This window comes from Microcaecilia unicolor, chromosome 1 (assembly GCF_901765095.1).
Source record: "Microcaecilia unicolor chromosome 1, aMicUni1.1, whole genome shotgun sequence".
NCBI classification, from domain to species: Eukaryota; Metazoa; Chordata; class Amphibia; order Gymnophiona; family Siphonopidae; genus Microcaecilia; species Microcaecilia unicolor.
The window spans coordinates 117,460,307-117,476,220 of record NC_044031.1 but is presented as its reverse complement, the minus strand read 5'-3'; the positions used below and the strand labels follow the sequence as shown (position 1 = coordinate 117,476,220).

The following is a 15,914-nucleotide window of genomic DNA, read 5'->3' as shown; positions in this document are numbered from 1 at the left end:
AGGTGGGCAGAAGCCTCTCCTTCCCAATCAAACCATGCTGAATATTGACTCCATAAATTTCTGAAAGTATTAGGGGGGGTTATATTTTCACCACTCACTGGTGAACGCATAAATCTTGCTTAATATCAGCCTGATATTTAATGGCATTGATGCACTGTCAAATGGCGATGAAGCAATAATCTAATTCTACTACTACTACAAATCATTTCTATAGCGCTACCAGTCGTACGCAGCGCTTCACAATTGAACATGAAGAAAAGACAGTCCCTGCTCAAAAGAGCTTACAATCTAAATCAGGACAGACAGACAGGACAAATAAGGGATAAGGGTAGGACAGACAGATAGGACACATAGGGAAAAGGGACTATTGAATAGAGGAAGACAAGATAAGGTACGAGCAGGTGACAAGTTAGGAATTAAAAGCAGCATCAAACAGGTAGGCTTTTATCCCAGATTTGAAGGCGGCCAGGGATGGAGCTTGACGTAATGGCTCAGGAAGTCTATTCCAGGCATAAGGTGCGGCGAGATAAAAGGAACAGAGTCTGGAGTTAGCGATGGAGGAGAAGGGTGCAATTAGGAGAGATTTGCCTAGTGAACGGAGCTCTTAGGTAGGAGTGTAGGGAGAGATGAGGGTGGAGAGATAGTGAGGGGCAGCAGAGTGAATGCACTTATAGGTTAATAAGAGGAGCTTGAACTGTATACGGAAACGGATAGGGAGCCAGTGAAGTGACTTCAGAAGAGGGCTGATATGGGCATTGCGACTTTGGTGAAATATTAATTGTGCAGCAGAATTTTGAACAGATTGAAGAGGAGAGAGATGGCTGAGTGGAAGACCTTTGAGAAGCAAGTTGCAGTAGTCCAAACGAGAGGTGATGAGAGTGTGGATGAGAGTTCTGGTATCGTGCTCAGAAAGGAAAGGGCGACTTTTGGCGATATTATAGAGGAAGAAATGACAGGTTTTAGCAATCTGTTGAATATATGCAGAGAAGGAAAGGGAGGAGTCGAAGATGACCCCAAGGTTACGAGCAGATGAGACAGGAAGAATGAGTGTGTTGTTGACAGAAATAGAGAGTGGGGGAAGGGGAGAGGTTGGTTTAGGTGGGAAGATAAGGAGCTCAGTTTTGGACTTATTGAGCTTCAGGTAGCGGTGAGACATCCAGGCATCAATGTCAGACAGGCAGGCAGATATCTTGGCCTGGAGTTCTGCCGAGATTTCTGGTGTGGAGAGGTAGATCTGGGAGTCATCAGCGTAGATGTGATATTGAAAACCATGGGCTGAGATCAGAGCACCAAGGGAGGAAGTATAGATGGAGAAAAGGAGAGGTCCTAGGACAGATCCTTGAGGTACACCCACTGAGAGCGGGATAGAGGAAGAGGAGGATCCACCAGAGTATACACTAAAAGTACGCTGAGAGAGATAAGAAGAAAACCAGGAAAGAGCAGAGTTCTGAAATCCAAGTGAGGACAGCGTGCCAAGGAGTAGGCTGTGATCAACAGTGTCATGTCCTGTTGTGGTTGTTGGTGAGCCCTTAGGTTCCTTGAGGCCTGGTAAGACCTCCGAGGACCGCCGCGCACCCCGAATCTTCACCCGCGGCGACCGCCGTTCACCGAGGGTTGAGCCCTCAGCTGCAGGCGGCCAGCAGGACTGCTGGAACCGCGGGGTGACGGTCGGCTTGGCTGGTAGTCAGCAACTCAGTCTCTAGAGGACAGCTAGCAAGGACGGCTAGCGCAGAAAAGGAACACAGTCTCTGAAGGGGCTAGCAAGGACGGCTAGCTGGAAGAGGAACGCAGTCTCTGGAGGTGGCTAGCAAGGGCGGCTAGCTTGAAAAGGACACAGTCTCCGAAGGTGGCTAGCAAGGACGGCTAGCTGAAGAGGACACAGTCTCTGAAGGTGGCTAGCAAGGACGGCTAGCTGAAGAGGACACAGTCTCTGAGGGTGGCTAGCAAGGATGGCTAGCTGAAGAGGACACCGTCTCTGAAGATGGCTAGCAAGGACGGCTAGCTGAAGAGGACACAGTCTCTGAAGGTGGCTAGCAAGGACGGCTAGCTGAAGAGGACACCGTCTCTGAAGGTGGCTAGCAAGGACGGCTAGCTGAAGAGGACACCGTCTCTGAAGGTGGCTAACAAGGACGGCTAGCTGAAGAGGACACAGTCTCTGAGGGTGGCTAGCAAGGACGGCTAGCTGAAGAGGACACCGTCTCTGAAGGTGGCTAGCAAGGACGGCTAGCTGAAGAGGACACCGTCTCTGAAGGTGGCTAGCAAGGACGGCTAGCTGAAGAGGACACAGTCTCTGAGGGTGGCTAGCAAGGACGGCTAGCTGAAGAGGACACCGTCTCTGAAGGTGGCTAGCAAGGACGGCTAGCTGAAGAGGACACAGTCTCTGATCCACTGTGTGGGCTTCTGACGAACGAAACGGAAGCACTGGACTCTTCCTGCTTCGTTGTTTAAATCCCCCGCCCGTCCCTCCCCTTCAAGCAGCTGGAGCCAATCCCCCCGGCCTAGGCAGGCAAGGGAGGCCTGGATTGGCCAGCCTGCTCGGCGGGCGGGGTCTCCGTGTCCATGCGCCAATCTGACGCGAGTAGGCAGGGCTGGCTCGCTGGTCCTCTCCAGCGAGGGAGACGACGACGCCGGCGCCGCCATTTTGGCCGGCGTATCCCCTTCTCCGAGGCCGGCGTTCGCTCCAGCGGTTCGCCGGCCTCGGAGCGGCCCGCAGCAGCGCCGGACCCGTCGGTGGCTCGTCTTCGCCGCCCCGGATCCTGCGGCCTCCGTCGGTCTTCGCCCCCCGCTGTGGGCCCCCAGGTAAGGGCCCGGGACGGGACAGTCAAAAGCAGCAGAAAGATTGAGAAGGATGAGGATAGAGTATCAGCCTGATATTTAATGGTATTGATGCACTGTCAAATGGTGATGAAGCGATAATCTAATTCTGCAGGTTCCAAATGTAACTGACAGGTTTTATAACTGATGCCGATAATCAGTCTTCACTAGGTGTTCTCAGTGGCCACTTACTAGAGAATGACATGGGGACAAAGTTTGTCCCCTTCTCCATGGGTTCTGTCTCCATCCCAACCCCATACCTGCAGGTTCTGTCTCCATCCCCACCCTGTCCTCACAAGTTCTGTCCCCGTCCCCACCCCTAAGGGCTCCTTCCTCATCTGCAGAACCCAAAAACAATTATGATTTTATGTAATAACCCTCCTCACCACCAACATCTACCTTCCAACACCAACAATAGCTGATTTCTACTACCCCAAGGAATCCTAAGCCACCCTGTTAAAATGTCCAGGGGTGCAAAATACAACTCGTTCTGTATGCCCTAGAGGGGAGAAATAAGCCCTATGAAGCACTGTTATGATTTGTTAGTCATCAACAATCTTAGGATTCAGTCTAGCTCTCTTGTCTTCCACAGTCCTTCCTGCAATAGAAGATGTCTTCTTAGAAGATGTGCTGGTAGCAGGATGTACAGGACATGCAAATTTTGCTAGTTGTGTCCAGCAAGTTTGCTTGTTTTTCCAAAAAATCAAAATTTCATTGTCCGCATCACTCAAACATAAATAACAATCCAGTTCATTAACAGGCTTCACAGAAGAAAATGACACAGGTACAAAGTTTGTCCCTGTGGGATCTGTCACCGTCCCCTTAAGATCTGACCCCACCCCGTCCCCATATGCTCTGTCCCCTTCCCTATCCCCATCCCCATCCCCATCCCCATCCCCATCCCCATGGTTACTGCGGGTCCCCGTCCCCATGTTATTGTCTAGCCAGTGCTAGACAGAAATCTCATCTGTGTTTTAAATGCTGTGTACAAACCTAAAATGTTCAGTTTAACGTTGTTGTTGTTGTTTTCCTACTATTCTTACAATAGGTATGAACAAGCTTATCTGACAAGCCTGATTGGGCTGAAGCCTGTGAAATATTTCTGGATAGGTCTTTCGAATGTAGAAGACAAAGAAACTTTCAAATGGACTAATGGAGAAAAAGTCATATTCTCCCACTGGAATGCAAGGATGCCTGGTATGTATGTATAATTATATGTTTCAATGGTTATGAGCCATAGATTATAATTAGTCATCACTGATCATTGATAATAAATAAGAGAAACTGTCTCATAAATCCTCACTCTCCCTAGACACTTAATACAGCACAGCTAGAGACAATTTTCAGTTCCTGGCCTTTGAGCTAAGTCTGTGAGTATTCACAGACCTTGCAGTTAGCTGGAAAATATGCATGAAAGGGAATAAACACGCAAAAACATGCATGAAGTGGAGTAAACACACGTGTCTAACCCTCACCTCACTCCAGAATGCTGAATTTTTCCAATGTCTAAGGCTAAGCAGCTTTTGAAACTCGGTGGCTAGATTTATTGAAAGAAGGGCAATTTTCTCACCTGGGATCTAACCAGAGAAATATAATCAAATATTGCCTTCTGCAATAGCAATTTTTAAAGCAGTTTACCTGGATAAATAGTAATATGCCCCGCTAAAATTATGTATGAGCTTTCTTAAAGTGTATACTTTTAGCTATGTTAAAAAGAAGGGTTTCTTTGTTGAAGACAGTAACACAGCATGCATGCATTTGATTTTCAACATATATGTGTGCTATTTTGCTCTTGCATGGTCACCTGCAGAAATAGCAGATGAAAAGTATATGAGTGGACTTAGTATGCATGCTTTGCAGTCACTAATTTCAAAGGGAAGCAATGTCTTTGAAAACTGACTTCAGTTCATATGGGCTAAAAATACATGTGAGCATTTCAAACAGTCTGGCTATTCTAATTAAGTGGTTCCAGTGGCGTAACCACAGGTGGGCCTGGGTGGGCCAGGGCCCACCCACTTAGGGCTCAGGCCCACCCAACAGTAGCACACGTTTAGTGGTAGCTGGTGGGATCCCAAGCTCAGCCAGCTGAAGACTTCCTCCTGATGGTAACGAAACTGCTACTCTCCATGATACCGGCACCTGCACATGCTCAGTTTTCAGCGCGTGCCTGCTGCAGACTGCCAAGGTGGAAAGAAGCGTTTTCCCACCAGCTGAGATATTTTTTGGGTGGTGGTTGGGGGAGGGGGGAGAACAATTGGTGCCCACCCAATTCTTCCCTAGGCTCACCCAAAATCTGTTGTCTGGCAACGCCCCTGAGTGGTTCTCTCAGTTAAAGGGTGAAGCCCTGAAAGAATTTAGAAAACCAATTTCATGATCTTAGATTGCATCCAAGCTCTAATGGGCAATAGTGCAATAAACCTAACAATGGAGATACTGGTGTCCATCTCGAGAGGCCAAAAATGGCAAGAACAGCAGCATTTTCTGTACTTAACTTTGGGGCCCTTTTATTAAGCTGAGGTAGGGCTGACGCACGGGTAGCACGTGCTAAATTGACACTGCCACCGGGGTAATACGGACACCCGGCATTAATTCTGAAGTTGGCGCACACTGTTTCCTGTGGTAGAAAATAATTTTCTATTTTCTACCGCGGGGGACATTCCCAGCGGTAATCGGCAATGTGGCCACATTGCTGTGCGCTGCCTGATTTCCATACGAGTAACGTGTGAGCCTTTACCGCCAAGTAAATAGGTGGGGGTAAGGGCTCAGGCAGTAAATAGCAGCACACTACTTTTAATATTAGCGATCGGCCATTTACTTCCCCATTTTTAAAAAGTCCCTTTTACCCACCACGATAAGAAATGGCCCAGCGTGCGCTAATTTCACACATCCAAACTAGTGCAGGCCACTTTTTACCACAACTTAGTAAAAGGGCCCCCTTTGTGCAATTGTCTCTTCAGGAGACAAATGCAGAGACAATATTGATGCTGGGGCCCTGTTACTAAGCCACGTAAGAGTCTACACGCACCCAACGCATGCCAAAATGGAGTTACTGCACTGCGTTCTTGCGGTAATTTAATTTTTGCCATGCATCCGATAATTTTATTTTCTGCCATGCGCATCGGACGCGTGCCAACTGGCATTTGGCGTGTGTAGGTCATTACCACCCGGTTACCGCGTGAGACTTTACTGCCGCATTTTGCCGCACGTCCATTATCCACAAAAATTTTAAAAAGGCCTTTTTTTACAGCTGCGCTGAAAAATGATTCTGTGCACGCACAAAACCCGCGCCTAAACTACCGCGGGCCATTTTTCAGCACATGTTTGTAAAAGGACCCTTAAGTTACTTTTTAAAAATAATATATTAGTTACTAGTTTCTGCAAGGAAAAAGTAATACATAACATAATTTATCTTATATTTCACAGTATACCTTGCAGTTCTACACATATAACAATCTGAAAAAAAAAACTGGCTAAATCCAGGAATTAAAAAATCTCATAAAAGAAAAGAAAAACATTATACATAATCTAGATACAAGATATAGAATGTAAAATGATCTGCAACAACAACAGATCTAACCCAGGTTCTCTAGTGCAAACTTGCAAAACAAATATGTCTTAATTAGGTGTCTAAAATTCCTGTAGTCAGTAGCTGTTAATAGCATACAAGAGATTTCCCTGTCCAATTTTGCAGCCTCAAGCATGCCCCATTTCTGGGGGAAAAAGAAAACCCCCAGAAATGGCTTGGGCGGAGATAAACCCGGCGGGAATCGGCAGTGCCGTTCCTAGGGGGGCAGACACACGGGGCCACGCCCCGCCCCCCGGGTGCAGCGCCCCCCCCCCCCCCGATGCAGCGTGGACCCCCCCTCCGGTGAAAGACCCCCCCCCCCGCGAAAGGGTCCCCCCGGGTGCATGCCGCTGGGGGGGGTGCCGCAGCGCGCGCCTGCTGCGAGTTTACTAACTTTGCTCGTTCGCTGCGGCTCCCTCTGCCCCGGAACAGGAAGTAACCTGTTCCGGGGCAGAGGGAGCTGCAGCGAACGAGAGAAGTTAGCGTTGTCGCAGCAGGCTCGCGCTGCAGCACCCCCCAGCGGCGTGCACCCGGGGCGGACCGCCCCCACCGCCCCCCCTTGGTACGCCACTGGGAATCGGACATTGCCACATGCTGCCCGGTTACTGTTGGGTTATCACAGAAGCCCTTATCGCCACCTCAGTGGGTGGTGGTAAGGGCTCCCTGCCATATGGCCACGCAGTAAGAGTTATCTCACCATGTGGCCATTTTTGGGGGGAAGGGGGACTTTTTCCAGCTGTGGGAAAAAGGGTCCTGGCATGTGGGGAAAAAGGCCCCCACCGCTAGTGCAGGGCCCTTTATTTCGCAGCATAGTAAAAGAACCTCTAAGTCTTTTCCTGCCCCTTAAGGAAGGAAAATCAAATTAGTGTTCTTAAGATCTAGTAGGTACTGCAAAATAAAACGTTTCATCAAATACTAAGGTGGCAACCCGAATAATACCTTATATAATAAACAAAAGAATTTAAACAAAATTCTTGCTGGTATAGGAAGCCAATGAGTTTTAACATAAAATACTGAAAGTCTGTCAGATTTCTTTGAGTGAATAAATCAAGCGTAAAGATGTATTTTAGACTGTTTGTAGTTTTTTCAAGAATTGAGGGGGGGGGGGGGGGCTGCCCAGGTAAAATACGTTACAGTAATCCAAAAGACTCAACAATAGAACCTGCACAATTAAACAAAATTGATTTTCCTCAAAATATTTAAGAATACGACGAAGGTTACACATAAATATAAACGCCCTTTTAGTCACTATATTGACTTGTGATTGTAAAGAAAACTTAGAATCTAGATGGTTAGTGCAGCAGCCTGAGAACCTGGGGAACCAGGTTCAATTCCCACTGTAGCTCCTTGTGACTCTGGGCCAGTCACTTAAACTCTCATTTGTCCCAGGTATAAAATGAGTACCTATATATATATAATATGTAAACCGCTTGGTAACCATAGAAAGGTGATATGCCAAATCCCATCCCCTTTCCCTATACATACCCCAAATTTTTATAATTACAGTTAGTAGTTACTTATTTAATAAAAGTAATATTACAATGAAAACTAACATGTTACTTTTAGTTACTTTATAATTGTTGGATATAAACAGTTTTCAAATTACATAAAATAAATTCTAGCAATTAAGTCGAAAGAAGCTTCACACCTTGTTAACTTCAAACTCAGGCAATTCTTATTAAATTCAACTCTAGTCAACATAATCAGTCATAAGACACATGGAGGGGCATAACTGAACGGGCGCCCAAGTTGTCATGAGGGGGTCCTCGCAGGACGGCCCCGTAAAGGGGCGGGGCAACCCCTATTATCGAAACAAGATGGGCGTCCATCTTTCGTTTCAATAATTTCTCACCAAACTTTTCAGTCTTGGCCTATGTAGACTTTCCACATGTACAGCTGACAACACAAGTATGTATTCTGGAATGCAAATAGTTTATCAAAAATACCAAAACTTTCAAAAGGACGTGGTTGAGGTCAACTGTGTGGCTCATGTTTTGCAAAGTGCAATAGGCATATGCTGGATTTTGAGGACAAATTTAACATTCTCAAGATATATATACTCCTTTCAACATTTCTTTGAGCAGAACAGTGCAGTTGTAGGAATTTTTGACTTTGCTGTGGTGGGGACCACAACATATTGTAACAGGTTGGGACAAGATGGCTTCCTCTGCTTCCATCTATTGACTAGTTTTTGAAATGAAGAAACCTATGAGAGGCTACTTTTACTACTATTACTACAAATCATTTCTATAGTGCTACTAGACCTATAGAGCGTTGCACAAATATGCAGGTACTTTCTCTGTCTCTAGAGGGTTTACAATCTAACCCTCCTGTTTACTAAGCAGTGCTGGCAGCTTCCTTGAGCTAATGATGACACAGCGCATTCAGTTTGAGTGGGTTGTGACAGCCCTGCTGTGCAACTTAGTAAACGGGGGGGGGGGGGGGGGCTGGGTAAGTGTGTTTGGTATCTAGGGCAATGGAGGGTTAAGTGACTTACCCAAGGTCACAAGAAGCTGCAGTAGGACTTGAACCCAGGTTACTGGGATCCGAGCCCAATGCACTAACCATTAGGCTCCTTGATAAATGCCCCAAAATAAAATTGAAATCGCATAGCAATTGTAGTGTCCCCATACTGCAACTCTTTGCTGATCTCCTATAAGTCACTGTCCTAGATGACTGCCTAGTAGTTAAGCTAACTGTGCTGCGTTTGTACTAATCCCTTTGTAGAGAGTGAGGCAAAAAGAAAGTAACTCCACAGAGTTTTTTGCAGTTTTCTCAGCAACCACTTGGAATTTCAATGTGAAATTTCACAGCTTTATTTATTGTTGTCTACATTCATGCGCTGAGTGGAATTAGATTACATTTAAATACAGCAAAGTTACAGACTTTTTAATGTGACCACCCAGTGGTTTTTCATGCTTTCAAAAATATTTGCACTGTAAAACTGCCATTATTTGAAAAACGAGGTACCAGCCTACTGTTAATGATGTCACAGTGATGTAGACTTTTGTATGGGGAGCAATGTTGGAGGCCTATCAAATGCTCCACCCAAAGCCACAAACAATCACTGAACTCAAGGAATGCTACAGATGGTTTGGGACAAACTACAGGTAATTCGACAAGGCTGTTAAGAACTTCCCAAAGCGACTGAAGGCCTGTGGTTAAAGCAGGGGGTAGACACTGAGCATTCACAGTGACTGTGAAATTCTGACACATTGTTAATTGTATTGTTTGAATGACATTATTTTACTGTGTTTTAGCTCGAACATTTTTAATGTGCAAAAAACACTAAGTAGTAACGCTAAAATATCAGTAACATCAACATAGCTTAAGATAATTAAATGTTGTTTAATAGTAATATGTAAGTATGATGACTAAATAAGTGTGTAAAATTTATTATTGAAACTCAAAGCCGTTGCTGAGAAAATGGCAAAAATTCAAGGGGTTACTTTTTTTTGCCTCACCCTGTATATATCTGTCTGTCTATTTATACATCTAGTTACTTTTCTGTGGGCAAGACAAGATCAGTGTTTTTACAGGATTGTTCTGTGAGTTTAATTTTCAAAATCTCTCTGGATGGGGTCAGAAAGATAAGGGGTCCTTTTACTAAGGAGCGATGAAAAATGGCTTGCGGTAGTGTAGGTGCGAGTTTTAGGCGCACGCCGATCCATTTTTCAGTGCGCCTGTAAAAAAGGCATTTATAAAAGTTTTGATGAAAACGGATGTGCAGCAAAATCAAAATTTCTGCGCGTCCATTTTGGGTCTGTGACCTAGTGGTAAAGTCTCATGGGGTAATGACCTACATGCATCAAATACCACTTGGCGCACATTGGATATGCGCATCTGGAAATAAAAATTATGTTTCTGCTGCCCGTATCAGACGCGCGCCAAAAATGAAATTAATGGAAGAGCCACACAGTAGCCGGGCGTTAACTCCATTTTGGTGCACATTGGGTGTGCGTAGACGCTTACGCGGTTTAGTAAAAGGGCCCCTAAATGAGGCGAGACAATGTTGAAGATTTACTTTCCTGATACAAAATTGATTAATTAGCAAATATATTAATCGGTAAAGAACTTTCATATAAAGTTACGTGGAGGGGCATAATCGAACGCTAACGCCCATCTCCATGGGCATCTATGTCCGAGAACAGGTACGTGAAGGGGTGGGACAGACCGTATTTTCGAAAAAAAATGGGCGTCCATCTTTTGATTCGAAAATACGGTTTGTACGGACCAAAATGCCATGGATTTAGTCGTTTCTGAGCTGGGCGTTTGTTTTTTTTAGCGATAATGGAAAATAAAAACGCCCAGCTCAGAAACGTCCTAATCAAAGCCATTTAGTCGTGGGAGGGGCCAGGATTTGTAGTACACTCGCCCCCCTGACATGCCAGGACACCAACTGGACACCCTAGAGGTCAGTGCGGTGGACTTCAGAAAACGCTCCCATATGCATAGCTCCCTTACCACAGGTGCTGAGCCCCCAACCCCCTCCCCCAAAACCCACTACCCACAAATGAACAACACTACCATAACTCTTAGGGGTGAAGGGAGCACCTACATGTGGGTACAGTAGGTTTTGGAGGCCTCCCATTTACCAGCATAAGTGTTACAGGTAGGGGGGATGGGCCTGGGTCCACCTGCCTGAAGTGCACTGCGGTACCCACCAAAAGTGCTCCAGGGACCTGCATACACGCAGGCCTCTAGGACTTGTTGCTGCTGTATAACCTTGGCACACCAGTTGACACCTGAAGACTAATCTCTTTGAAAAAGTCCTTTATTTGAATAAGCACGTTTACTCACAGTTAACCGCAGATCAGAGGTTGTGCCCCGCTGGCAAAGAGTCTTCCTGGTACTGAGATTAGCAGTAGGTCAGAGCTGGCAGAATGCTGTACAATGCCCTTTTTCAGCAACATTCAAGGGAAGAACTAAGTTCTGTAACGTGGCTAACACATGAAAGGGATCTAAAACTGTGTTACAAAAATGGCCACTACCTCATGGACTACCGGAAACAAAACAAGGACCACTCTGACCCAGTAAGGAGGGGGAAAAGCACCATGGGAGTAGAGCCTACCAACTACCAACATCGTGAGCATTTGCAACAAGCTAGTGGAATCACGGAGCCCAATACCCTACACCCACCACAATGCATTGCTGATGTGACTCTGCAGTGCGCATAACAGAAAAGGTGTTACATTCACCCGAGAGCCACATCAGAACCAGGGAAAGGCTGTCAGAGGATAGAACACATTCTGCTGCCATGGAGGTGGGTACGGCATTTGAGGCTGGCATAGAGGCTGGAAAAAAAGTTTTTAAAGTGGGGTTTTTTTTTGGTGGGAGGGGGTTAGTGACCACTGGGGGAGTCAAGGGAGGTGATCCCCGATTCCCTCCAGTGGTCATCTGATCAGTTGAGGCACTTTTTTTGGACTTGGACCTGAAAAAAAAGGGTCCAAATAAAGCGGACCAAATTCTCGTCCAAAACGCCCTTCTTGAGCTAAAGATGCCCACCTCTCCTCGGCCGATAACCACGCCCCAGTCCCGCCTTCGCCACGCCTCCGACACCCCCCCGTCAACTTTGTTTGTTCCTGCGATGGAGTGCAGTTGAAGACGACCAAAATCGGCTTTTGATTATACCGATTTGGTCGCACACAGGAGAAAGACGCCCATCTCCCGATTTGGGTCAAAATATGGGCGTCTTTCTCTTTCGAAAATAAGCTGGATAGTAACATGGTAACATAGTAGATGACGGCAGAAAAAGACCTGCACGGTCCATCCAGTCTGCCCAACAAGATAATTTCACGTGTGCTTCTTTTTGTGTATACGTTACCTTGATTTGTATCTGCCATTGTCAGGGCACAGACCGTATAAGTCTGCCCAGCATTAGCCCCGCCTCCCAACCACCAGCCCCGCCTCCCACCACGGCTCTGCCTCCCAATCTTGGCTAAGCTTCTGGGGATCCCTTTCTTCCAAGCAGGATTCCTTTATGTTTATCCCACGTATGTTTGAATTCCGTTACTGTTTTCATCTCCACCACCTCCCGCGGGACGGCATTCCAAGCATCCACCACTCTCTCCGTGAAAAAATACTTCCTGACATTTTTTTTGAGTCTGCCCCCCTTCAATCTCATTTCATGTCCTCTAGTTCTACCGCCTTCCTATCTCCGGAAAAGGTTCGTTTGCGGATTAATACCTTTCAAATATTTGAACGTCTGTATCATATCACCCCTGTTTCTCCTTTCTTCCAGGGTAAACATGTTCAGGTCAACAAGTCTCTCCTCATACGTTTTGTAATGCAAATCCCATACCATTTTCGTAGCTTTTCTTAGCACCGCTTCCATTTTTTTAACATCCTTCGCAAGATACGGCCTCCAAAACTGAACACAATACTCCAGGTGGGGCCTCACCAACGTCTTATACAGGAGTATTAAAACCTCTTTTCTTCTGCTGGTCACACCCCTCTCTATACAGCCTAGCAACCTTCTAGCTACGGCCACCGCCTTGTCACACTGTTTCGTCGCCTTTAGGTCTTCAGATACTATCACCCCAAGATCCCTCTCCCCGTCCGTACCTATCAAATTCTCCCGCCTAACACATACGTCTCCCTTGGATTTCTACTCCCTAAGTGCATCACTTTGCATTTCTTCGCATTGAATTTTAATTGCCAAACGTTAGACCATTCTTCTAGCTTCCGCAGATCTTTTTTCATGTTTTCCACTCCCTCTGGGGTGTCCACTCTGTTGCAAATCTTGGTGTCATCTGCAAAAAGGCAAACTTTACCTTGTAATCCTTCGGCAATGTCACTTACAAATATATTGAATAGAATCGGCCCCAGCACCGATCCCTGAGGCACTCCACTACTCACCTTTCCCTCCTCTGAGCGAACTCCATTTACCACCACCCTCTGGCGTCTGCCCGTTAACCAGTTCCTAATCCAGTTCACCACTTCGGGTCCTATCTTCAGCCTGTCTAGTTTATTCAAGAGCCTCCTGTGGGGAACCGTGTCAAAAGCTTTGCTGAAATCTAAGTAGATTACGTCCAGCATGTCCTTGATTTAATTCTCCGGTCACCCAGTCAAAGAATTCAATGAGATTCGTTTGGCACGATTTCCCTTTGGTGAAACCATGTTGTCTCGGATCTTGCAACTTATTTGCTTCTAGGAAATTCACTATCCTTTCCTTCAGCATCGCTTCCATTACTTTTCCAATAATTGAAGTGAGGCTTACCGGTCTGTAGTTTCCAGCTTCTTGAGGGACCACATTCGCCGTTCTCCAATCCCACGGAATCTCTCCCGTCTCCAAGGTTTTATTAAACAAATCTTTAAGAGGACCCGCCAGAACCTCTCTGAGCTTCCTCAATATCCTGGGGTGGATCCTGTCCGGTCCCACTGCTTTGTCCACCTTTAGATTTGTAAGTTGTTCATACATACTCTCTTCCATGAATGGTGCTATATCCACTCCAATCTCACATGTACTTTTGCCAGTCAATCGCGGTCCTGCTCCAGGATTTTCTTCTGTGAAAACAGAACAAAAGTATCTATTTAGCAAATTTGCTTTTTCTTCAGCATCTTTCAGTCTCACAATTTCCTTTTTGGTCTTTCTCCTTTCACTAATATACCTGAAGAAATTTTTGTCACCCCTCCTTACATTTCTAGCCATTTTTTCTTCCGCATGCGCTTTGGCCAGACGCATCTCTCTCTTGGCTTCTTTCAGTTTCATCCGGTATTCCTTCCCTTGTTTCTCTTCTTGAAAAGTTGTTAGTCTGAAGAAAAAAATATAGAACATAAAAGTTCCCTGTTTTATAGATAATGGGACAGATAACAGAATAGCTAGAAAAGAGGGTGTTTGTATTCCCTACATACTTCTTTAAATCCAACAGACAAATATCGCCATACCATTTAAAGTTGATACTAGTATTTTCTTCTCTCCCAGATCTACATTACTACGGGACACTGTACCACAGAATATCCCATGAAGCAGGGCCCTTGAAAGCGACATTTTTAAAGTTAATCTAATGAAAAGATATCACCTTATATTCTTAGTCTTTTTCTTTCTCCATTTATTAACCCTTATTTCTAGAGATCCTAGTCTCTATATATTCTACATATGGCACCAAATGTTAGGCACTGCTGTCACACTGAATATTCTAATGAATGCAAGGCATCAAAATGGGATAGAAGTGAAAAGACACTTACACGCCCATTTATAGAATAGCACAGAAGTGATCTGTGGAAATCTGCAAAGGGGGCATGGCCATGGCTGGGCGAAGGACATGCCTTTAAATTGTTCTAGAATTTACACCTAGTTTTAGTTGGTGTAACTCCTCGCATTCAAATTTGAGTACGAATTGCAGCGTTGTGCACTATTCTAGAAAGGGCGCCGACCCCAGAATGCCCATTATAGAATACTGTTTTGTGCCAATTGTTTTAACTTTCCCCCCTTTTATCTCTCTGATGCTCCTCAATGGTAAGTAATACCCTGACTGAATGTTCCTGAGTTCATCTTGAAATGAATATTCTCATTTAATCAACTTTATTGAAGAGTCGTTTGAAGAACGTTTACATTGAAAAGCTGAAGGGTGCTTAAAGAAAAAAACATGAAAAAGTATATAAACTATATAGAAAAATTATAAGAACAGTATGATATTCCTTAGACCAATGTGGAAGAGGGTGCTTAAATCTTGATGATTTTTAAACCCCAATTTAGTAAGTAGCACCACTGAGGTCTTTGGTAAAGTGAATATAAACTGGAGGTAATTGTCATATTGAATAGTTTCACAATGTACCTATTTTAGTCATATGAAAAAGAGGTCTTCAGAGAATGGGGGAGGGGCTGTAACTGGAAACTGCACTTAAAGGCAAAGTTCAAAGAAAGTGCTTAGGTAGGCTAAGATATATATACACACATATATACATACATACACCTTTATACCATGCTTAACACATTTATTACTTAGTTACAAAAATGAAGTCAATAATTGTTGTGTGTTTTTCATGAAGGAAGAAATCCAGGATGTGTTGTTATGAGTACTGGAATTGCAGGTGGCTTATGGGATGTTATAAACTGTACAGAGAAGGCAAAGTTTATCTGCAAAGAGTGGGCTGAAGGGGTAACTCCACCTCCACCCCCAACAACAACTCCTATGCCCAAATGCCCAGAGGACTGGAACACGAGCAACCAAATTAGTACATGTTTTAAAGTAAGTATGCGCACATTAATTAGTAGATTGTTGTTTACCAACTACTGAAATTCTTAGGATTTTTTTCAATTCTCACAAGATATCCTGAATGTTCCCGGCCATTTTAAGAGACACAAAATCCACATCAGAGCATTGTTTGTCAAATGTTTTCCCCGTGCATATAAGAGTACCGATGCAAAAATATTTCCGTTCTTCCTACCATATAAATTTAGCAGTGTCAGATATGCTGAGGCTTTCATAATACTGAATTTCATTTGGGTTGGTAGATGATTCTTTAAATCTTAAAGACTCCAGTACAAAAAAAAGGCATTTGTCAGCCTCACCCCAAATGAGCCTGTGCCACT

The 15,914-nt window shown here is 45.0% G+C and overlaps 1 protein-coding gene across 1 annotated transcript in view; it reads left to right on the top strand.

Annotated features, from left to right (window-relative positions):
* Window positions 1-15,914, top strand: part of MRC1 (mannose receptor C-type 1) — a 343,694-nt gene that overhangs the window by 151,064 nt on the left and 176,716 nt on the right. The window contains exons 11-12 of the mRNA XM_030199501.1: window positions 3,863-4,011; window positions 15,371-15,570. Coding sequence (XP_030055361.1) covers window positions 3,863-4,011; window positions 15,371-15,570 — 349 coding nt within the window. The remainder of the gene's footprint in view (window positions 1-3,862; window positions 4,012-15,370; window positions 15,571-15,914) is intronic.